The following is a 25139-nucleotide window of genomic DNA, read 5'->3' on the forward strand; positions in this document are numbered from 1 at the left end:
GTTAGTAGTACTAAGGCCGAGGTGAAATCTCTAATTATTCTGTAGGCACCACTGCCAAAGGCATGATAATGGACTTGGGTACCACTGCTCCTGGGCTCTGACCACAGTTATTGGAAACAAGCTATGAGACCTTAGACAGTGCAGCTTCAGTTAAACAGAGCCTAACACGACAAGCAGGAATTACAGAAGCACCTCAGATTTATTTTTCAAAGGTAGCAGAAGGAAAAGCTTTAGAGTCTTTCTGAAAGTCTTACTGGAAGTATGTGATGCAAACAGCTAAGACCGCTGTACTCATTCAAATACAAAAGCCAACATAAAAGAAGAAAAATGGGAGCAACAGCCTCACTGCAAACTCACAACTAATGATAATTATTAGTGCTTTTTCTTCTAAATTACATGCTGTCTTTGGGGAGTTGCATTCCTAATTACTCCAATTTTAAAACGCTACAGTGCAGCTGGTAAATATTTTAACTTGCATCTTCTTAGTAAAACTGACAAAAACTATTTAGCTATCAAAACCAGAGTCTTAAAAGCATTCAGTAAAATCCAACAAAATGGGCTAGTTTATACTTTGATAAAACAAAACTGCAATTGTATATGAAGCAGAATAAGATTTAGCTTTTTTTCTTGTTTTCCTCATGAATAACTAGGTTTGTTGAATAGTGGTCTTTTAATTATTTTGCCCTTAATTAGCAGTGTTAGCTGCTTTTAAACATATACACGTTTATACACATGCACACATACACACTTGGGCATTTATGCACAAACATACATTCCAAACACCAAAAAGAGCACTGTATATAAGCTTAACTGTTCCTTGCCCTTACAGGAAACAAACAAACAATAAAACATGGAGTTAAAAACCATTCCAAAGAAAAAAAGAAAAGCAAGGCAGCTGCTATGAGGAACACTCTACTCTCACACAGATGGATTTCTGCTCATGTAAATCTCTATTTAAGCTTTAAGAAGGACAAGAATGAACATGGGCTACGCTGCCTGTGCCTGTGACCAGTTTGCCAACCGGTTAAATGGCAGATTAGTAAGATTTTGTTCTGCAAAGATCTGAAACAATCTTAGCCATGTCCAAGGTCTTCCAGATTTAGAGTTAAAAATCAAACCTCCAAGTGAAGTACAGTAAAAACTGCCAGAATTGGATAGTCTCTATATACAGGGGGGAAAAGGAGCACATTTTTAAATGGTTTGTGCAATAAAGATCTAAGCACAGAATTCAGAAAAACGTTTCACTCCATGCCCATTAACTACATTTAAGGAGTCTTAAGAGATTTGTTGAGCCAGAGCCTGTCATTTTCTAATAAAAAAATCCACAAAAGATTCTTATTTAGTAGCTGAACATAGTTGGTTTAAGAGCACTGTATTGAACTAACATCACTAAGACCAGAGAAAGACCTGGCAATTTCTAGCAAGAAAATCATAAATAATTTCCTAAGCTGCTCCATGCCCTCACCTCATACAGACTGCAGCATATGTGCTAATGATTCTGCAGAGCAGTCATAAGGTTTGCAGAGCCTCTGCAGCTGTTCAACACGTGAATATGATCCACCCTGAACAGAGCTATGGCTATTTTCTTTATCCTTGAACTTCAGAAAATCTGCTGCTATTAAGCAACATCCATTCTGATGCACATCTTTCAGTTGTTCCTCTATTCCTCTATTTTCCCCTGTTCCCACTGATCAGACCTGCTGAGTTAACATGGATAATAGGAAACTTGCATATAAGCATCCAGACGTGTTCTCATAGACGTTTTTACATCTCTCTCTACATAAAGAGACAAAACAAAATTACCAATAATTACTCAAAATTCAGCTGCAAAAAAAAAGATAAATTTTTATCCTGCAAAAGTGATGAGAAGGAAATAATACTGAAAGAACTCTCAGACTGTAAGAGGTATTCATATTACCAGCTCTTCCTATGGAAGCTTCCATGTTTTCAGACTGGACTGAGTTCTTCTAACTGTCTGCCTATATGAAGTCATTTCTAAATGGCAAGAAACATGCCATAAACCTCTTAACATTTCATGGTGTATTAACAAACACAGCTCAATGATGACTGCTTAGTACACCTAGATATTTGCCTTCTCTTTGACCTTTTTATTCACTCTGTTTATTTGCTTCTCAGGAAGGAGATGACAGGAAACAGATTTAGGCATAACTCTGTTTTTGTTAACACCGTTGTGAATTAAAAAGGGGAAAGAAAATGTATGGAAGCATTAGGCTTCCTTCCAGATGCCAATGTGAACCATTGCAGATGCTGTATCTACACTAGAAAACAGCAATTCCCCATGAATTCAAGCTTCAGCTGCTGCTAGGCAAGGTGGAATGCAACAGAGATGGAGATTCATACCAATCCTGCTTGAATCTTAGCAAACACTTTACACTTAGTCCTTTCCTGCTATGGATTGGGCAACTCTTCACATTTCCAGCTTTTTCTCTTACATTGCTTTATGGCTGTTAGGTTTTTTTTTCTTCTTTTTCTTTCCCTTTTTTTTTTTTTTTTTTAAAGAAAGAGTATTATGTGATGAAGTAACAAGACTCTAACTACTATAAATACTGCAAAGATCTAAGTACTTGCTCTGCTCATCCTTTCTGTCCTATGACCAAACAACATCTCTTGCAGGCAAGGGACAAATTTCATCTGTGTGATCTTGAGCTGTTAAGAAAAGTGTAGTATTTGTTGCAGTAATGACATATGGGGCAGAAGAAGTAAAAGGCAGTAAAAAAAGGAAAAAAGGACGTGTGTTTGTACATTTGTGTTGGTCCTTCAAGAGGCAAGTTTCTCCACGGGTTTTAAACACCCAAAGCAACTAAAAAACATTCAACTGATCTTAAACCCAGGCTTGGTCTACTGCAGGTTGACACGAAAGCTATATTTTAGCCTTGAAGAAGCAGGGAACCACCTAGTTCACTTGAGCAAAACAATTAGAAGCTTGCAATGAAACATCAAGACTACAACAGCAAAGCTTTTGGGAAATCAACAGTAATGCAGACAATTAAAACAAAACAGAAAGTTATAAGCAGCTGTGAGTATTAATCTGACTCCAGGCCCTCTTTTAATACTTTTCCATTCTGTAACAATATCCTCATTTGTCAGACTTTTATTCCTGACGAATAGCTCCAAACTGTACAACTGACTACACTAAAAGTACAGTGACTGCAAAAAAAACCTCTTTTCCTTATTTAACCTTTAGCAAAGATGTGTTATTTTTAATTAGCAAGTACAACAAGTTTAAAGCACAGTAATTTTTAAATTGTCAGAATCTCCCTGTATTTCATGCTATTTAATTAAACATCCTTTTGCTTTGCACAATTGCTAGTTTATGACAGCTACTCAGACTGATACCAATTTTTTGTTAAACTGAAATTCTAGCACAGATAAGTTGCTATTAAAAGATGATGGAAAATCAGATGGGTATTTATAGTTAGAATTTGTGTCAGTAAGGACAAATTTGCAGAAGCTGGACATGGTGATTAAAGATATAAGGATGAAGGTCTACCAGGAATGCTGCATCTATTACAATATATTTAGCACTATTGTAAGGTTCTTGATGCTGTGAAATTTGCAATGCAGGCACAACAGCCAGAGGTTTCAACCTCTCTAGTGAAGTGACTATTCATCTTCACAGAGGAACATTCATGTGCATCCTTGTTCACCTGGAGGGAATCAATCTCTTTGCCAAAAGCAGAACAGCCTCAGCATCACTTAAACCGTGCTACAATGCAACAACGGCTGCAAAGGCCTCTGGATGATACTACTTTTAATCCATGTTCCTTCCATAATGCAGAACTTCCTGTATCTGCTGGAAATTTCAAGCCATGATGCCCACATGCTAAAATATTTTTACAGCTCTTCAATAGACTGTCCTACACATTGACAATTTACCTCTCATAGAGGATGCTAGCCATACTCCTCACGCTGTTTATATAACCCCAACCAACACCAAGCTTTGGCACAATGGCCTAAAAAATCCTGTTTCCTCCTGAAACTGGAGTGTGGCAGCATGAGAAAAATTCTTCCTCTAAAGAACTGACAGCAGCAATTTCCATCACTTGTATGTGAGGGGGGATGGTAATAGAGAGAGAAAGGAATAATTGTTAGCAGTAAATATGGGCCTCATAACAAGGGATTTTTCATGGAGATTGAAGGTTAATTATCACAAACTTGAATACTCGGAGAGCTCTGTACCAGGTTCCAGGTTCTCTTCACAAAATTAAGACTCCAAGCACAAGTACAGGTATCAGCCTCCTAAAACAATGCTAGGAACATGTCATCTAGCCAGCCTCAATGTGCATCCCAACTGCTGTAACATATGGTCTTACTTAATTCCCCATTGTACCATTCACTGCAGCCAGTAAACATCAGCGAGTTATTGGAAAGATTTAAACATTTTAAGATGTTGCCCATAATGCTTTCCAGTGGAAATTTGGAGGAAAAAAGACAGATTGGACAGTTTGATCTCATCTGAAGAAAGAAATAACACACACAAAAAAAATATGATGTGACACTGAAATAATTCTGATTCTAAAATAAACAGATCTAATCTGTGTTGGAAAATAAGCTGAAATTACAGCTTGTTTGTGCTTGCTCTAATCAGCCATTTCAAGGTATTCCTAAGTGGAGATGAGTGAAGAACAACCTAGAAAGCAGAAAATTAATAAGAAAAACAATCTTTTACTTTTGAGACCTGAATTTGTCCAGCAACTCTAAATGTTTGCAACCTGACTCAAGCTAGTCAGACTAGGAAGATACAGGTATCTACAGTACTGAGGGCAAATAATCACCTTTTCCTATACTATAATGGCATGAATAATTGTCTAGAGGTGCCTTAATTGAATCCAGAGGGACAATACACATATCAACTTTTAGATACCTGCAGTTATCTAAGACAAATGTCACTGGAAAAAAATATCTTGATGTCCCCCGGCATTCCTAAGTGATATACAGAAATCAGTCACAATTTACAAACACAGCAGACGTGCATTGAGCATTGGACGTTTCCCTCATACACTGCAAAACTGAAAGTGCTCTCTGCAGTCTGGCAGCTTACCAAGGGTGTCAGTTCTGGGCCCCACTCCTGCACGCACATGTACTGAACACCTGGGATACAGACAGCACTCACACAGTCCAGCAGGGTTTTGTGTGCAAACACTTGTACCAGCTGCTGGTTCGTGATATAGCATTACATTTAAATGGAGGGTTGTACCAAAGAAAAGGTGGTCATTTCAGCACAAGCAGACCATGCTGGGAAAACACAAGTTAGGTAAATGTCATGCAAATTCTATACCTGGTCGTGTGGTGAGTCCTCTGTCTGCAGCTGGGCGGGCATCAACAGGCTCAACTGGGGAAGTGTAGAAAAGAAACAAAAAAGTAAACAGAAAATAAGCAAAATGCATCAAGGTGATAAATTCAACTTTTGATCTCTTGGGATAGTGGAGGAGAGACATACTGCATAAAACAAGTTACAAAAGCAACAGCTAGAGAAGGTCTGCCTTCAACTAATGATGGAAATAAAAAGAAGGGATGCACAAAACTTCCAAAGAAAGCTCCACAGCTGTGTGTCAATTTTACATCATTTTTTGGTTACAGCTTAAAGCGAGAAACTATTGAGATCAAAGACTTTCTGTCTGAAGAGTCAAACTGTATTCTTTACTTGCAGACATCTCTCAGTCAGCTGATTAGAAGTGGCAGCAAGTACTGACACCATGAGTTCTTGCAAACTGACTTAGAAACCCACCAAATCCTGACTCCTTATTCCTTTTAATAAGGATTCTTTACAGCACTAGCTGTAAGGTTTGAAAAAAAAGTAAAGCATGTTTTAAAACTACACTCAATATTCCATTCCAATATGCTCTGAGCTATGCTAGACTTTCAATATCTTGTTAGACTATTTTAACTAATTAAGAAAAAAAAATAGCATAAAACTGATTGCATGAAACTTACCCTTTCATCTAAACATGCAGTTTAGATGAGGAAAATTTCAAACAGATTTATGGAACTGTAACATTATGTGACAATTTATCAATTCAATATACAATTAATGTTTCTGAGTGAAACCTGGGATTAGGTCATGAAAGAAAACAGACATGGGAGGAAATGACAAATTGAAGGCATTTTTGGAAGTATTTTCTACTGATCATTTGTATGCAGGTCATACTTTGAAATTGAGACTTTCTGGCTGCATTAGGTTCAGCTTTTTTCCACAATTACATGTTGGTCTAAGTATTCCATGGATGGTTCATTAAAAGCAAGCCGCAGTGCTGTGACTGTGGAGGAAGTGGACGCCAGGTCCTTACTCTGCTAGCTCCTGGATCCAATGAGCTTGCCTCTCAGATATCAATGGCACCACTGAAAAATTTGACAGTAATGCAAGTCTAAAATGAGGTGAATTTATCTAGCTTAGGGGTTATCCAGTGTGCCAGACTAAAGAAAATTCTTGCTTATATAGTGTAATTATTCTTTGCACTGAGGAAGCCTGAGCTCTCAGCACTCTGGATTGGTACTAAAGAGTTTTTAAAAATGTAAAGCTTCCAAACTAGAGCAGCATCAACACCTGAACTGGCAAATTGCTGATAGTCCTCCGGTAAATGCTGGAGCAACTGCTCAGCAGGTTTCACAGGCAACAGGCCCTTCCTTTTAAACATGCTGTGATTTTCTTGATGGTGTTGGTATCCTCAGTCCTCAGCCAACAGAAGCAGAGGTCCTTGGTTCTCCAACCTTCGCTCTTGTGCTCAGCATCTCCCAGCAACCTGAGATGCTAACAATCATAATACTGCAACAGTGAGTCGCTCTACAGTATTTGAGGTTTCCATAGCACAATAATTTTTAACTCACTTGAGTTGCTCAGTACTGCATATAACACAAAACACTTTCTGCATCAGTGGATCTTACTGTGTTAAAAACAGATTATGTAAAGAAACCCTAGGAGATGGTGAGGGAGAAAGTAGAAAAAGGTTTCAATTGTTATTTACTTTGTGCTACTTTCCACATTATAACAAGACAAACACCAGTTTTTGGGAGCAATTTGAACAAAGCCTGAGATTGGACCATGGACATGGAGGAAAACAGGCATGGGAAGTGAGGACAAATGGCACTGTTCGTCCTGGGATTCTGGAACAGTAAGATGGGAGACGAACACAAAGGAAAAAGATGAGTGTGAATTCCACTTCTGATACTATGGACAAGGGTACAGAGAAGATATCTAAAGAGCAAAAAAAGGTATTGTAGAAATAATGACCCAAATAACACAAATACTATTCGCCAGTACTGTCTGATTGGTGACAGAGAAGTCAAACGGGAAACAAGAAGGACTTGCAGGGGTTTAAGCCATGAGATGATTTTCAACTGTGCGGACTTAAATGTTAATAATGACTGAGCTAATGAAATTGTTTGCCTGCAGGAACTTCATAGGAAAAACAATTCTGGTATCAAAATACCCAACAACAACCAAACCAATTTAAAGTCTTAGAAGCTATAAAGTGTTCCCACAGTAAACATTAAGAAGTGCTGCATTATGTAGCGCATTAAAATACACAAGGATTCATAATTAAACAGTACGTTATTCAAGGCAGAAGAATTTTTATTCTTATTTGCTGTCATGCATTTTAAAAAGGTAACTACACTCAGAATACTTGCCAAGTGAATTCAGCATCACACTGAAGAATGTACTTTTCATTATTAAATTCTGAGCTTAGTCTGGTTTCCAAAGGAAAAAAAAAGGATTTAACTGTATGTCTGAGTGCACCTGTATACCCAGTAACTTCTTAATCTCTGACTGAAACCAGTACATTTGGGAAGGGAGTAGATGGGCTTCAAAAGGTGTTCTTTCTTTCCCCTTCAAGTTTAATGAAAGCAGACAGTGGGTACAGAATGGATTTCCTTATGTCTCCACTGTGTGAAATGCTGCAGTGAGAGATGTACTGGAAAATTCCTACAGGACAGATGCCACCAGCTGGACCATAGTCTGCTCCTGGCAGTCAGCCTCAACAATTGCATTACAGCGAGCCACAGCTTATTCACCAGGAAACTGAAGTTTAGCATGTCAGCCTGGTCAGAGGTTCGTACTACTTGTCAGCATCTCTCATGCAATCCAGACCGTTGCTCTCAGCCAGTCAGCACATAATGGATCTGTAGCCATCCTTCAGATACGCCCAGAGTCCTCACCACCATCTACTTTCTTCAGGTTCGTATGGCTGGCCAGTCCACTTGAGTTTGCCCATCTCCTTTCTGCTGACTTCTTGATGTTTTCATTTTAGCCCCACTCTCTTCTCTTCCCCTCATATTCGATATGCTTCCATTTAACTTATTAGTCGACCTCTGCTTGCACCTTAGCCTGGATCTTTGGCTTCTCTGACACCTGGCAATTACCCACTTTGATCACAAAACTGGTTCCTGCTTCACTGCAAGCATGAAGCAGCCCACAGCCTCTCACACATTGTATTGAAGTGAGACTTAGAGGAAAGCACTCACTCACAGAGAACTGAACAAGGTGTGTGATCAAAACTTACTCTCAGAGGAGGCAGAGCTAAACCAGTGATTTCAAAACATATCTGAAATACTTCACTGTCTGCACAGCCCAGCTATGCTTGATCCACAAAGCACAGAATTACACGGAGAAAACTTCTGTAACTCTGATGTTTGTAAAACTAGCACTCTTCTGCAGAAACAAACCTCCACTGCTGGGATTAACTTTGCACTAATGAGGATGGACTTGAACTGGTAAAGGAAAACAAGCACAAGCAAAGGAACTTGAACAACATCATCAGAGTTTCCTTATGTTTCTAATTAATTGGCTCTGGCACCCAAGTGAACCACCGATTCCAGATTATACATTAATTATTAAAACATTAGGCAGCCACTTCAATACATTTGCCCATGAGCAACATAAAATGTTCCTCAGGGAAGACGTCATCACTAGCTAGTTGCATTGCTGTGTATGCACAAATATTTCTGCAGTACATTCCATATGACCAAGAAAACCCAAAACCAACGTATTAGATCTATAGCCATTTTCATGCCAGCAATAAAAAGCTCTTTAATGAAAACATTTATTCTATCATGACACATCTGACAACTTATCTCCCTTTGCTCATTCTCATTGTAAGACACTCATAAGATGCTGGAATTTATTTTTATCTGTTTTTAAAGAGAAATAAGTTCAACTCTGAATTATATTGTGTGACTATATTGGCATTTAAGTCAGAACTATTTGATCAAAGAGACACAGCAGGCAGACCAGTTCTAAAACTTCACAGTTGAGACCTTTATCATTCTTACATCAGAAATATGCCGATTTTCAATGAATAAAATGAAAGAATCATCATAAAATACAGTTGAGAATACTCTGTGGTTTCTCCCACTATTGTTCCTACCTTCATTTTCAGTATTGGCTGGAACAGAATCAACACCAAAGGGATGCCATGGCTGAAGGTCATCTAGACTGAACTCTCCATCCACTGGGAGAAGTTCAACTGTGGTCTTAGTTTCTGTCAATGAAGGCATGAGAGCATCATTTCCATAGCTGATTCTGGGTTCGCTGATCATATTGGCCAGGACATCATCAGAGTAGTTTTGTTCTTTCTGAAGCAATTCATCTGCAAGGAAATGAACACAGAAATGATCTGAAAAAAACCTGCATTTCTGAGCATCTATTTCCAGGGTTATTGTAGTACAAATTTACAGTCATGAGACCCTACTTTATCATGATAAAGAAAAACATCAAGATTTGGAATAGTTGAAACTCTGAGGAGCACCACTGCTAAGTAAAGCATTTTTTAAACATCAACCAGAACTGTTCCATACTGTTACCCATCTAACACCACAGATCACAGCGTGTGCTTCACAAGTCCCTAGATTCTTCCCCATTTCTTTTAAAAGAAGCACAAATCAATTCCTTTCAACTCAACACATTCCCATACCTCAACATGCAAGAGGTCCACAGGAAAGACTGTCTTTGCTATTTTCCCTTCTTTCGAAATGCTCACTTACAAAAGCTCAGCCTTGTTCTTAAATCCTAAATCACTGCAACAGTTACTGTATTAAATTGGGCTCACTATAACACTGAATCTGAAGAAACATTTGTTCTTTTAACGATGTAACTTTACTAACATGGAAATAGTTCTTTTCTAACAATCTTAAATTACAATAAGCAATAAGCATCTGTACATAAAATTTCACAAACAACCAGGATCTAAAGCTCTGCAATATTATCTAGTTTGTTTTGTTTTGTTTTTTGTGGTTTCTTTTGGGACTACAGTAAAGTGAGAACAATGAAAGCACTTTCCAACTCCAACGATATTATAGGCCAGATTATTGAACTCAGTGTTAAAAATATGCTTGAAGGTTCTTTGGGTGTGCTTCATTATTCCAACACCTTTCTTAGATCAAAGTTCATCCACTCTTGATCTCCTTTATTGTATTTTTTTTTCTTTTTTCAGTAGAGGTACATTACTTGCACATACTCTGAAGGAACTTGGTGCACAAAACCACTTTCTAGTAAGCAAGTGCTATGAAGAAGGTAAGTAACTGCTAATAATACATCAATATACTTAGTATGCAGCTGTTAAAAGTTCTAAATAGTTCAGACTTGAAGCCTGTAAGTGTTAACACTAGTCAAGTCCAAGTGCTTGCACATGAGTACACACATGACAGTTGATAATACAAAAGCTTTTCTTAGGACTTGCTTCTCTTTTGAATTCATTAATGACTAAGTCAAGTCACTGTTACTGCTTCACATCCACATCTGAAACCTGTAGCAAATCAGGGACAGCAATCACCACTGTATTTTGCTAGACCATTTATGTAGCTCTGTAAGGGCTTTCTCATTTCCTAGCATCCCCAATGAGAAATTGCATCTACATTTCTAAATACACCAGAGCTTTACAGACATCAGTGAAATCTTTTCAATCATATTTCCCTCTTGAGCGTACACAACAGCATACCACCACAGCAGCAAACAGAACCTACACAGTAGCCCTCAACAAGGATCGCCACCAACTCAAGAGCATTAGATTTGGCACTGCTTCACTACCTCTCTCAGTGATGATATATGTAGGCTTTGCAAAGCCTAGATATATAAAATATATATATAAATCTCTTAGAGCTGATGAAACTACTACTGCACCAGAGTCAGAACATCAAAGTTACAACCCAAACCCTGGGGCCAGCACAGGTCTTAAATCTTGCAAATTGACGTTTCAATACCAATTTTCCTACTGAAGCAGTAATCACATTAGTAGACAGTAAGCCAACGTTACTGTTAATGTGTACAGAAAATTAAATTCTGTCAGTGAATTTGTTCATAAGAAGGACTTAGTAGGACAGTACAGAATTCCTGCTGAACACTGAATTATTTTTCCATTCATGTTCACTTTCTTGAAAACAATATTATTTCATAAGTTGTAACTTGATATTATAAGCAGACATTGTATCACATGGTACACGTTAATTTTTATTAGTTGCAGAAGATGAGACTTATCAAAAAAGGAGCTAGATGTTAAAAAGCCTGGTTTCCAAGTGCCGGGTGCCTTGCAGGGCGTCAGGGGTAACACCTGCTTAGCACATTATGATACCAAGTTATGGCTGATCACAGAAAAGATGAGTATCACTGGGGATCTAAGCACTTGCAACCCAGAAACTGCTTTGAGGCACAACTTGCCTCATCCTATCTGTCCTCCCAGTGCCTGCGGATTCTGTGACACAGATGCAGAGAGCTGCAGCCTCGGCAGCAGAGGCACAGAGGTGCTGTACCTCACACACCCCTTTTTTTCTACAGGTAGTGTCAATTGTGCACCAGCACAATGCTTTTCCTGCCTTGTTTCTCTCTGCTGATGCACACTGTGTGACCTACAGACAGCTCCTGCCCTTGGAGAGTAACATGCCTGGAGGGGAGGGAGCAGGGGGTGTAGGACCTGCTCTCCAGCATGGAGACCCATGCTCAAGGGGAAGGCCACTGCAGAAACACAGGAGGACCCATTGAGCTGCAGAGATGTGTGCCAGACTCACATCATTAATACTGTCGCTACAGAGGCTGTGAGGGACAAGTACGTAAAAGCTCTCAGTGCTGCCCAACTGGGTGTGAGTTGTCACCAGCTCTTGCAGGCTCCGTTGTTTGCTACTCAGCTGTGGCACACAACACAAACTTCAACCAACTCGCGTGAGGCAAACAGATATTGCAATAAGCAGATTATGATTGCATTCACTTGACAAGCAGGGAGACAATGGCCAAAATGAATCAGCCCATCTGACACGATGGCAATGAACTATGGTGAAAAATGGGAAGCTCTTGGCTTAAGAACTGTGCTTGAGTCCATCAGACCAAGGCATCTGAGTCTGCATTGAGTAAACGATTTGCAAACAATTGTTTCAATCTCCGAGCTGTTAAAAAAGTTTGCCCTAGGATTTCCAGTTATTGATGCTAGCTGGCAAATCCCAAGATTGATTCTTTCAGCGTTGATTTTGTTCAAAGTATCGATGTCTACTTGCATCACCAGCTACGCTAATGGAAAGCCATATAGCCTCATTGTTACCCATCAATAAAGTACTCCCTCCCTTTCTCACAGTTGCCAGTTCAATTTCCCCACCCCACAAAAGACAATTCCCTAAATAAGTAGAGAGTACAGATGCAGCTGGAGGCTAGGATGTGCATTCAAGGCTGTTTCAGGGGCTTTCTTTGTGCAGTGAATGTCTTCATTATTAGGCGCTGAAAATATACAGATTCTAGGCTGCTTTTCAAAATTTCATCTCCCCTCAAACCAACAAGACAAAAACCCTCATGACAATCTTCCTATAATAGACTTGTTGCTCTACTCATTATCTCTTTGTAACATTCTGTTAAGTCCTGCCAGAGAAAAATAAGGAGGATGTTGAAACATTTTTTTACATTTTGAGAGCACAGCTCAACAGTAACCACAACTTCACAGAAACAAAACAAAACAAAACAAACAACAAAAAACCCACTAAGTTGAGACTTCAAATCTCCCAGCAGCTGGTTTTGGTGTGAAAGTGCAACTGCTCTACTAACAGAAAGCCTGGGACTTGCAGCACGGCGACCTTCAGGCACCCAAACTCATCCTTCGTAGGATGAAAGAGGCTCAGTTACACTCTTCAATAAAATACTTCTCAGACTTACTGGCATTTGTAAGGAAGTTTCACTCATTCTTACACTCACTGTGGGCATTCCCCCATGCGTTATTACCACTAAACAATAGCATCAAGAAAAACTGAAGCAAAATATCTTTGGGAACATTAGATACAAGACTAAGACCACTGCAAACTCCTTTCTAGACTGGTCTCTTCTCTACTTCTCTGGAAAAGAGAAATACGGAGGAGAAGAAAATAAATTCATTGGAAACATCTGGTGGACGTTGGGTTGTTTGAAAGCAGTTCATTTACAATATCCCATGACCATACCCTTGGCAGATTGGCTTTGTAAGAGCACTTTAATAGTGAATACCATGCCAAAACTATTAGAGCAACACAGATCATGATATTCTGTCACACTTTGTTGGTATACAATACTGTTTACCACATTGGACTCTGCGGTACGTAATCCTAGCTGGCATAGATACAACGAAAAAAGTTTAACGGAGAACATCTTTACTTGCTGCTCTAGAACACAAGCTGTTCACTAATGATCTTTCAAGTAATCATTTTTACTGAAATGATTATTTATTTAAAATTTCCAAAATTATGTATTTAAAATTTCCCAAAGTATTTACATCATTGCTTTGCTTTATTTTCTTTTGTTGGATACCTACAGACAAAAAGCTCTGACCTCATTATGGCAAGCACAATTCTTGTACCTGCTTAAAAAGTAACTTCAAAATTGGTAGTTAGTTAGAATTTTGGAAGTTCTGTATGTCAATTTAAGGTTTAAAATCAAATTAGAACAGAAATGCACTCAAAACAACTCTTCTAAGTACTAATTAAGACACCTTCAAATTACATACATGCCATAGTTTCACTCCATAAGCAAACTTCCTTTTAAAAACCACATATACATGATAGACTGCATATCGATCCAGCAAATAAAGGTTTGGGAACCAATTCAAATAAACTGGTGCAAAAGCAGAGTCTTATTGCTTCATAATCACCCTTATCAGTCAGCACTCACTGACAAATAAGCATGTGGTCCTCTCAAAGTTATAGCTGCTTTTGAGCATGTTTTCAAAATGACAAATTTAGAAGTGTCAGCAACCACCTTACTGTTCCCAATGGCAAAAATTAGGAGCATCTGAGTCACAGTGATTGCTTCATTTGCACATGTATTATCTTACATCATTTGGAAGATAGTTTAAATCAAGCAAATGTTTTATGTCACAATTAGGATTACTAAGAGCAATTACACAATCATTTATAATAATGCATGTGGTAAGACGTAACATGGTTAAATGCAGCTTTCAGTTGTATGCCTATTTTATGGGCTAATTCAGTATGCCACAGTTCATAATCCTCAACACAAGTGTTTGCCCAAAGGAGTAGCATGGATGTAATATAGTTAGTTTTTAACTAAACCTGAATGTCTGAATTTTGTCAGCTATATAAATCAAAACACCCCAAACTGGTAAATGTGAAAACAATACCTCCTTAGAGGCTTTGTATTAGTGAATATTTTAAAACAAAATATAATATTATTTACCTGAACATCTGCATTTGTATTAGAACTCCTGTATAAACTGACAACACATACTTCTAAACATCAATTATACTGGTAGTATTGCCACAAAACTAATGCAAACAAATGTATTTCACATTTAGGAAGCACAAACATTTCTCCAGAAGACACCTGTGGTGAGACACATGGGAATTACAGGTTTGTGCAAGCAACTCTGTAACGCAAAGTGAGGATCTCACCATGTGTGAGGGTTTCATAGGTAACTTTTGCAGTCCGAAGTGCTTTCTGTACCTGCAGTGAATGCAGATTCTACAAGTCAGAAAGGTAGTTAAGTCAGTCGTATATCCTGTAGGTTTCACATACAAAGTTTATCGCATCAAGTAGGATTTTCTCCTTTGAGATGAAAGGAAAGAATATGCCAGAAAATAGTGTCTATTTCCTCCAGCCTCTGTCCAAGTTAGAAGAAATTTCAAGCACGTGCTTAAATTTAATCCTACTTGGTTGTACCAAGCCATAAAGAGCTAAGCTCCACTAAATTCCAAGCATGTAATTACTTTAAGGTGTTCTGAATCAAGTATCATATGACGATGTTGCATCCTGCTAGATGTCATAATTATCAAGCTGCAAAACATAATTATGTGCTGTTCAGTGTTGAACTAATGCATTTCAGTGGTACAAGACAAATATAATTTAGGAATTGATTCTGATGACAACTTTATTAAAAGCGACCTGTCTACAGGAAGGCATGAGTGGTTTCATTTGTCTGTAGGCTTTGAAGATGATGATAAAAGAGTGATGAGAAATATCAATCCTGTGAAACACTGGAAATGAACCCTGCCTATAATGTCTGATCCATACTGACAAAGAAATTTCATTACCTGATCCATCAGATCTAAACTTTCTTATGGCTAGCCTCTGGAATTACATCACAGGTCCCCTTATGGAAACTTTTACACTGCATTATGTCTTTGTTGGGGTTAAAATGAGACTGAAAGAACAATAACCATGGAAAACAGCATTTCACAGTTCTTACTTTCTGTTCTGTAGAAACATCACCACTAAGACAAAAGTAAATAGCAGAAGTAGCAGCAGCAGTTTTTCAGACTTAGAAGATTCTTATGTGTATGGCAATGTCTTTCCATAAGGTGAAAAGGCTCTTCAAGTTCTCATAAAATGACATTTGAGGTATCATGAAACAGTTGACTTATATTTTTTCCTCTTGCAGTAAGTTAATAAAAGAACCATCCCAGGGCCCTTAAAAACACCCCGCTGTCTAAAAATTGAAGTTTAAAGAAAATACACCTCTGAACTTGAGAACAGCTGTAATATTTAGAAATATATTAAAAAGAATGGCTGTAATATAAAAAGAATGCTTCTAATCCATTAAAAAAATTACAAGTTTCATTTTTTTCTGTTTCTTACAGCTTCTGCCACTTCAGCATATATAGATTTCAATGCTTCCCGAATCGTATTATAAAAACAACCCATATGAGTACCCTCCTGTAAACAGATGCATGTAATAATGCCCCACTTAAATTTGTGTCTCGGACTCATTTGACTTAAATTGTTAAAAAAAAAAAAAAAGAGAAAAAAGAAAAAAAAGATGTTTAACTTAGATACAAATTGGTTGCCTTACAAGTGGATCGTATTACAAAAAAAATTTCTGGCATTAAACAGTTCAAAGCATGAGAAAGTCTGGAAAACCCAATTCAGCAAAAACACTTACCAGCTGGTTTTATTACTATGCAGTGATTAATCTCAATATGACCTAGGCTTTCCCCTTAGAGATGGAATGCAATGCCAATTCAGTTTTGTACACGGTTGTGCAATTTCAGAGAGGCTTGGAGAGAAGTGCATGAGAATTTCCACACCACTACACTGGTGAAGAATCAGAAACATCCACCTGCTGTTTCTCCCACAGCTGGTTATAAATCTCTTGAAATTCTGCCTATTTTGTATGAAGGCTGCTGTGGAATTCTTTGCCTTCAGTGAAAGAATGCTGTAATTACTGTAAGCTCTTAGCTACTCAACAGCTAAATACACTGTAGATAAATATTGATATATGGCTATACATAGGTACACATTTATAGTTTGTTTTAACAGTGAGTCATCTAAATCATGACTGCATTTCCTCTTTAATTAAAAACAGAGTATTGCACAAAATATGTGGGACAGAAAAACACCAGAAGCTTATGTTACCTCTGGAAAAAAAAAAGTCATTAAATAAAACTAAAAGACACTGCTCTTCACTTTCATGACTTCAAGACTTTTTAACCATTTCTGTTGTTCCTCCGCTGCTCACATCCACTTCATTAAACTTGGTTAATGTAGTAATTTTGTCTATGAGACAGAATTCACTATTCACAGCCACAAAAGCTCTGGAGTAAACATAAAAAACCGCTACTTCCATGTTGCAGCATTCCTTTTGGTATAAAATTTGAATAGAGTACAGCTTTGTTTATGCTGAGCACCACATTTTATAGACAGGGATCTCTACGTTCTAGCATGTGAAAAGTTCCTCTCTGAGTAAGATGATGACAACCAAACGTCAACTCAGGCAAAACAGTACTTAAAAAAACATACCTGGAGAAAAAAATGAATTGAAACTATTTTGTGATCAAGAATATACACTGTATGGAGATTGCTCCAAAGCTAATGCCTCCAATTTATTTCCATTACAACAAATGGAACAACATTTTTTTCTGACAACAAAGAGCACAATAACACTGGCTGACAGAGCAAATTCTCAGTGACAAAACACTATTTTTTGACGTAGTCACCACAATTCTTGCCAGCTATGAGCAAGGGCCTGCATGCTGCACTCATAAAAATCTGCACCAGCAGAGGTGACCGCTGGCATTATTGCTGAAATGCAACACCCACCCCTCACTGCACTCACATCCACTGTTTGGTCTCCAGAAATGCTCAGCAAGAGTCAGTGAATGAGGGTGCCATTTTTTCTGCATAGAGGAATGCAGTGACACCTTTGCTTCATCTGTACTGCTATGTCAGGAGCCATTCTGTCCATCTCTGATGTTGTGGGCCAGCACAACATAATCAAAAGCTGTACTTTTAGAGCAGCCCTCATACAGCATAATCCCGATCCACATCAGGCACTGTGCTATTTATATCTAAGTTATTTAACTATCAGCCATATTTATTTGCCAACCTCATAATAGATGGTAAAACCCCAAACCAGAACACAGCCTAAAACTCCTTCTAACACCTGAAAGAAGTTACCTATTATTTTATATAAGCTCTTCTACAGGTCACTAGACAAATCACACAGATTTTTTTATTTTTTTCTGATGCTTACCAAACTCTTTGGGCAGCTTGGAAACCATTACATATTCCATAAAAATACACACATTTGAGCATTTTGAAGTTCTAATTTGTTGTGTCTGATTCCCTTGGACTTAAGAGAGCACTGTACATTTGACTCACTCATAGTAACTTGAATCAGAACTAAATGGAACTGTGCAGCATCTGCTTCAGATATTTTGCCTATTTCTAAGTCCAGTTTTAGCACTTGATAGGCTAAATATAACTTAGGCTAAGTATTCTAAAGAAAAATGTTTGTTAAACATAGCAAATATATACATGTAGGAGGACATGGTCTGTACTGACACCTTTGTACACTGTATCTCATATGCAGGCTCTAATAGCAGGAAGCAGAACAGTGAGAGGACTGGACTCCCCCCATAGCAAGCACAATTCATTTTTCAATTAAATTAGGCATATGAGAATTGAACAGCAGGAGAAAGCTGTGCTGATGAAAAATTGCTTCATTTGTAATCCCATGTGCATGGCAACTAAATTGTGGAGATTACTGTAATATTTCCATCAATCCAGACATTCTGCAAAGTCAAATATCCTTACCTCAGTAATTTTTTTCTCTTTTTAGCTGAACAGTAAGAGCTTGCCTAGCAAGAATACATCAGATACTCTTGATTATAGTAAGCACATGTGAATTTTCTCTGAGCACAGGTGAAGATAGTCATGGTCAAGTAGAGTAAAATTTAGCACACCACTGGCATTAGAGGCATACATAGATCTACCCCTCAGGGCGTCTGCTTATGGTTGTACATTTCAGACTTCAGTGCTTAAACTCCTCTGGATAGCAATTCCTGAGACTTGCTGTGGGAATGGCAACTGACATGCTAGTTCTATAGCTTTTGCAGATGGTCTGTAACAAGTTCTGAGTGGATACCTTCAATCTAATAGCAAGTAAGAATTAAGATGATTAATTTGCTTCTTTCACAATCAAACACTCCTTGTTAGGAGTCTGATCTTAAACTCAATGACATTTGTAATGCAGCAGCAAGACAGACTTGGAAGCTCGTGTTGGAGTGGTTGTGCTCCTATGATTTTGGGCTACTTCAGCCCAAAATCATGGCTGAAAATTCATGGACACTTGCATTAATAACTCAATCTATGGTGACAGGAAGAGGAGTTTGGCTGATGTGACTCAGTCTCCGTCGATTAACAAAGGCTGGGATAGACAAGCACAGTGAAGATTTCATCTCCCCACAGTCCAAAACCTTTTTGGAACAGCTGTGAAACTTCATCATTATCCATTCCAGACACTTTTGCCTTTTATAGGCACACATATCCATGAATTAAGTTGCATGCATAGTAAACCAAGTAAGTTTCAATAACTAAGCATATTGATAATTCTGTAAGTGGGAAATGCATTCAGCAAACTAGTGCCTCTCCCAACTGAATGGAACCTATATATTCACAAAGTCAAGCACTTCCAAGCCAACTTTCTCTTGGATCACATTTGCAAGGTGGACAACTTCAAGATTTTTTCAGACTTGTCATCCATCTGATGAAAGAACGACATTCTAAATCTGGCACATGAGAAGTCATTAGTTCCTTAAAACATAGCGGCAGAAGCAGTATAGGAAATACAAAGAGAAAGACTGGGAGAAGCCATCCTGCTTCACAGAGCAGTAAATAAGGCTTTAGATAAAAGTCCCAGTTTAAGCAATGTGTAAAAAATTTCAGTACCACAATGTACTTTGTTTGTATCATCTCGCGAATGAGTGTTCCAGCTCTTCTTTGTGTTCATACCAAAGAGCAAGTAAATCAAATCAAATATATGTCCATGGACATATCTGTAACTATGAGTTAATGGTGACCTACAAAGCTTTCTAGTACCAAACATATTCAGTATATTGATTTAAAATAATACACGTATACATTCACTGTTTTTATACAACTGTTCTCTTCAAAGAGAGCCATGTGAAATGACTGGAGAAAACCTTTCGCAGCCATTTATTTCATAGAATCATAGAATCATAGAATCATAGAATCACTAAGGTTGGAAAAGACCTAAAAGATCACCCAGTCCAACCGTTCACCTATTCCCAATAGCTCCCACTAAACCATGTCCCTCAACGCAACATCCAGTCTTTCCTTGAACACCCCCAGGCTCGGTGATTCCACCACCTCCCTGGGCAGTCCATTCCAGTGCCTGACCACCCTTTCTGAAAAGTAATACTTCCTCATGTCCAGCCTGAATTTCCCCTGGCGTAGCTTGAAACCATTCCCCCTGGTCCTATCCCTAATGACACGAGAGAAGAGGCCGACCCCCAGCTCACTACAACCTCCCTTCAGGAAGTTATAGAGAGCAATGAGGTCTCCCCTGAGCCTCCTCTTCTCCAGGCTGAACATTCCCAGCTCCTTCAGCCTCTCCTCATATGGCCTGTGTTCCAGACCCCTCACCAGCTTCGTTGCCCTTCTTTGAACACGTTCCAGGGCCTCAATATCTTTCTTGCAGTGAGGGGCCCAAAACTGGACACAGTACTCGAGGTGCGGCCTCACGAGTGCTGAATATAGGGGAACAATCACCTCTCTGCTCCTGCTTGCAACGCTGTTTCTGATGCAAGCCAGGATGCCATTGGCCTTCTTGGCCACCTGGGCACACTGTCGGCTCATGTTCAGCCGAGCATCAATTCATTTGCAATATCTGCAGATCTGGAGAAAGCTGGCTCCTTCACTGCCTAAAGTTGTTTTCATGATATTTATGAGATTAAAAGGGGGCTTGCACGTACAAAAATCAAGACTCATATCTTTCCTCAAGAACATTGATGCTCGTGACCAGATACGACAGACCATTTAGCTACAAAAAATGGAGAGGATATAGCATGCTACTAATGAAAGCATTTGAGAACATCAATGTCAGCAAAGTGCATTTAGATCTATTCTTAACATCTTTTACTCTCTGCCTAATTTTCTAAGACAGTTAAATAAACTGGACAGAAAAGCATGAGAGGCTTAGAAGAGGAAAACGTTGAATCTATTTCCCTGATTTTTTTTCCTCTTCTCCAAAGTTGCAGCAGAGGATATATTTTACTAGCAGAAAGAGTTGAGTCTCCAACCTGGAGTACTAACAGGTTCATCAGCTCTGCCAAGCCTGCAGAGTGCAGAATTTACAAAGGCTCAGCAACAGACTGCTATTCCAGCTGGTGAGTACCTTTCCCTATTAAAATGCAACATAGTAAAGGAAGGCATTGGTTGATTCCCCTCATTAACAGAGTGCATTGCCATACTACAAGAAACAGCTCAATGATATCTAGCTGTATTTCAAACATTAGAGAATGAAGTGGCAAAACTGGTGGCTTAGTACATCCTGTAGGGTTATGATGAAGCAAAAAAACCTAAAAAAGCTGAATTATATATATAAACTAGCCAAACGATTTTAAAATCAATGTCCTGTGGTGGAAGAAGTCCTAGTTGTTTTTAAGTATTCCAGCAGGCATGTATCATGTCAGTATTTAAGCACATAAAACCACCCTAGATAATGTGCAAGCTTTAGTATATAATTCATTTGCTTTTGTGCAAGAACTCCATGCTATCTTTGGTTTGTGATCTAGCAATATATTTTTTGCTAGAGTACTAATGAATCATCTATTCAAAAGAATGTTATAAGATTTCAAGGAAGATTAAAAAATAAAGAGTAACAGCATAGAAAACTCAATTTTTTTTTCCTTTGGAAGCCTTCAGTTTGTACTGGAAATCACTGTAGGGTGATCTGTGCAAAACCACATTCGCTGAAGGCTGCATTCAACTGTTTGTTCCTATCACATTATTCTCTTGGGCAAAGGCAGCAGAGCAGAACTGGAGGAATAGAAAGTTTGTATGACACAGCCCAGATACACAGAAACTTTCTGCTGAACCTTAGAACATAGGATTTACAGTACCTTAGGTTAAGATGCACCTAAGTGCGCTACTTACAGAAGATCTGTTCTGAGTTTATGGAGAATTTTCTCTATGGTGTAGAAACATTCATCAAACCTGAATAGAAGAATTACTTCTAAGGAAAAATGTGCCATTTTTAAGGGGGGGAAATACAATGCCTATGATTTGGCAAAGATGACATTTTCTTGCATCCAAAATCAAAGACGCTGCTTCTTAAGAACTAGACAAGTGCCTGGGACAATTTAGAAACTACAACTCCAGGTAACAAATGTGACCTCTGGAATGGTGGAGAACACAAAAACTTAGTAGGAATTGTCCAACATTCTTCAACTGCAGATTTTTGTAACTACTGCAGCTGCAGACTGATTTATAGCCGTTTATCTTATCCTAGGTGACAAGTTCAACTCCATTTGTTTCCATCTAAAAAGACAAGAAGAAATACGAGCTGGAAAGTATGGATAACTAGTAACAAAGAGGAATTGCTTCAGAAAAATAATTCTTCTCTGGCTCTTCATCCACTCACAGGCAGTGTAACGACCAAGCTGAATTCTCCATCATCTATTTCAAGGTCAGAGACCATGTTTATACTACGAAGAAGTGGAACAAGAATGTAAATATTGATAACTGAAACAGTCCCTACAAAATGTGGGTTAAAACACTATTGCAGACTCCAGATGATTTGCAGTGACTTAATTAAGCAGGTTTGTCAAAACCTGGTGCAAAACCTTAACTGTGCTTAGGAGGTGCACTACAGATGACAATTCTCTATCCTACTCTGTGCTCATTCACTGCACTTAGTCTGCTTCAGTACAGAAAAATCCTAGTGCTTATTCATTTATGATCCATGCTTCAGCACCCGGTTCTCCTTCAACAGCAATAACAACATAAGACTCTATAGCTACTCTGGTACACGACATGAATTGTATCAAACAACTGTTACCAGTACTTTCACCCCTAGTTTTAAAAGGAAGACTAGAACTGATCCCTAACTTTTACCTAACATCTTCATGACCACTAAGCATTTTCAAGAAGCTCCTTAATATTTTATAGTGTAATGTAATGAAACTGAGTCATAAGGTAATTACCGTTTTTACTTGATATATGAACGATATTATTACCATACCTTACAACATCATTTTAAAAGCTACTGACACATATAGTACATGTCAACTTCCCTTTTTTATTCTGATACCTTCCATATGGCAACCCAACTTCAAATAAAGGCACAGAAATCCTAAGCATCACTTCAATGATTTTAAATATTTCTGAAGATGGGCTTCTCTTCATTCAGCTAAATCTTAATTAGAGTCTCAAAAAAAAGGAGATGCCAAGAAGTTCCATTGTGGTCTGAAAGACATCACCTGGTTATATATTCAAATCATAACAATTTAAGAGGAAGATAAGGAAAACAATCACAAAAGAAATGGCACCAATCGGAACAGATACACAATTTGCTTTTGGGAAAACCTCAAGGATTTGTTTTGATACTGCAAAATAAATTCCCAAACCACAGTGGTTTTCATTTTGGATTGTCAGCCTGCAGCAAACAGCTAATGCCCTCCCAATTTCCTAAGAAGGATGCCAGAAAAGAAACAGAGAAAAGCATTCTAATAAAGCTTATAGCAGGAAATGCAGCAAGGCTGTGGATTGACCATTAGTAAATCAGCAGCTAGAAAATAAACAGTTTTAGAAATGCTTCAGTATCAGACGTAGCTCAGCACTTCAGTAACAGCAGTTCAGTGTAGTCTGGTTACCCAGACTACCTGTGCAGATGCAAACTGACTGGCATAGGGATCTAATGGTTAAAGAGAAAGGGTTAAAAGAAAGCAAATCTTCATTTTTAGTCTGTGCCTTGTCCTATATTTACAGCTGTCAAGCTTTTTCTAAAAATACTTACAAATATTAACAGAAGTTGTGAACTAAATGTCAAGAGGCAAAATTCTCTTGCTCAAATGCTAACCTAGAGCATACAAATAATTCAAATGGCACATGAACCACCACATTCTGTATGCATTTGAATGCATGTAGTGATCTGGAGTCTGCTTGTGTTTGTTCACTCCCTCTGATATATAATAAGCGTGCTGCAGAAGAACAGGATAGACGCAATGGAACAGAATAATAAAATAATGGTAGTTTGATTTTATTTGCCAAGGGACAAATGAAATCATATTCTCTTATTTATTACTTGCTCATAACTCATAACTGGATGGCTCAGGGTTACTTATGATACTGCTGAGTTAGGTGGTGCTAAATATTTCATCAGTAGGGGGCTAGAAAACATGAACTTGAGGACATCAGTTTGGAAACAGAGCAGCAAAGACAATTAAATATTCAGCTCATTACCTACCCATTTGACTAATACCCAGAACTCTGTTGTAGCTTCTTATTTGGAAGCAGTGCTGGCTATGCCACTCCCAGCAATAAACTGCCTTTTAATACATGGATAAGCAGCCTAATCAAATAAGGATTTAAAGCAAGATGTGCTAAAATAAACTGCTGATTTCTATTAAAAAGTCCACCATTGCTTCTCTGAAGTTGTATACCTATTAAGGTTATAGAGGGAAAAGGAGAGTACAAATAGCAAGGTAGGTAAATTATCTTGCAGCGTCCAAATCTCACTTCTCAGATTTTTTGGGCCACTCTTTTATTTATATTCATAATCCTTGTCTGTGAGAAACACTATTTAATGCCAAAGATTACATCAGTTGCAGAGAGCGACCTGGTTTGTAGCACATTTGCATCACTGCAGTTTGAGAAATCACCTGCAGCCAGAGTGATAAATGGTCTCTTAAACAAGACGTCTGCCTGTTTTCCAAGCTCCATCATAAAAATCACAGTCAGAAAGACCCCTCCCTGCAACTGCTGCACTGATCCTTTATCCCTCTGCCTCATCTTGAAGTCCAGATTGGCAGCAGCATTCTTCCTTACACATCTTGAATTTCCTGCAAAAATGCATTCCTGCCATCCTGATGTGGCACTTCCACATTACATATTTGTCAAATGCCAAGCAGCAAAAAAAAAAACAAACCCTTCCTTCATTTAAGGGATGCTTTCTATTCCTCAAATCTTGTGGGTCTTCCTATGCATCTATACACTTCAGTCATTTTCTGTTTAATCCAACAAACATAAACAGGTCACAAATTGCTCATAAGGGCTACAATTGTCTTTAGCTTTATCTTAACTTCTTGCCGTGATACCTGCTGGCATTCAAAGAGCCATAAAATGGCTTTGGTTGGAAGGGAACTTAAAGATCATCCGGTTCCAACACTCCTGCCATGGGCAGGGCTGCCTCTCACCAGCTCTGGCA

At 38.4% G+C, this 25139-nt stretch overlaps 1 protein-coding gene across 2 annotated transcripts in view; it reads right to left on the minus strand.

The window, feature by feature from the left end:
* Nucleotides 1-25139, minus strand: part of LOC125703482 (amyloid beta precursor protein) — a 202892-nt gene that overhangs the window by 14660 nt on the left and 163093 nt on the right. For both annotated transcript variants that reach the window (XM_048968045.1, XM_048968035.1), the window contains 2 exons: nucleotides 9384-9605; nucleotides 5300-5353 (listed from right to left, as the gene is read on the minus strand). In XM_048968045.1, coding sequence (XP_048824002.1) covers nucleotides 5300-5353; nucleotides 9384-9605 — 276 coding nt within the window. The remainder of the gene's footprint in view (nucleotides 1-5299; nucleotides 5354-9383; nucleotides 9606-25139) is intronic.

Source organism: Lagopus muta, chromosome 1 (assembly GCF_023343835.1).
Source record: "Lagopus muta isolate bLagMut1 chromosome 1, bLagMut1 primary, whole genome shotgun sequence".
NCBI classification, from domain to species: domain Eukaryota; kingdom Metazoa; phylum Chordata; class Aves; order Galliformes; family Phasianidae; genus Lagopus; species Lagopus muta.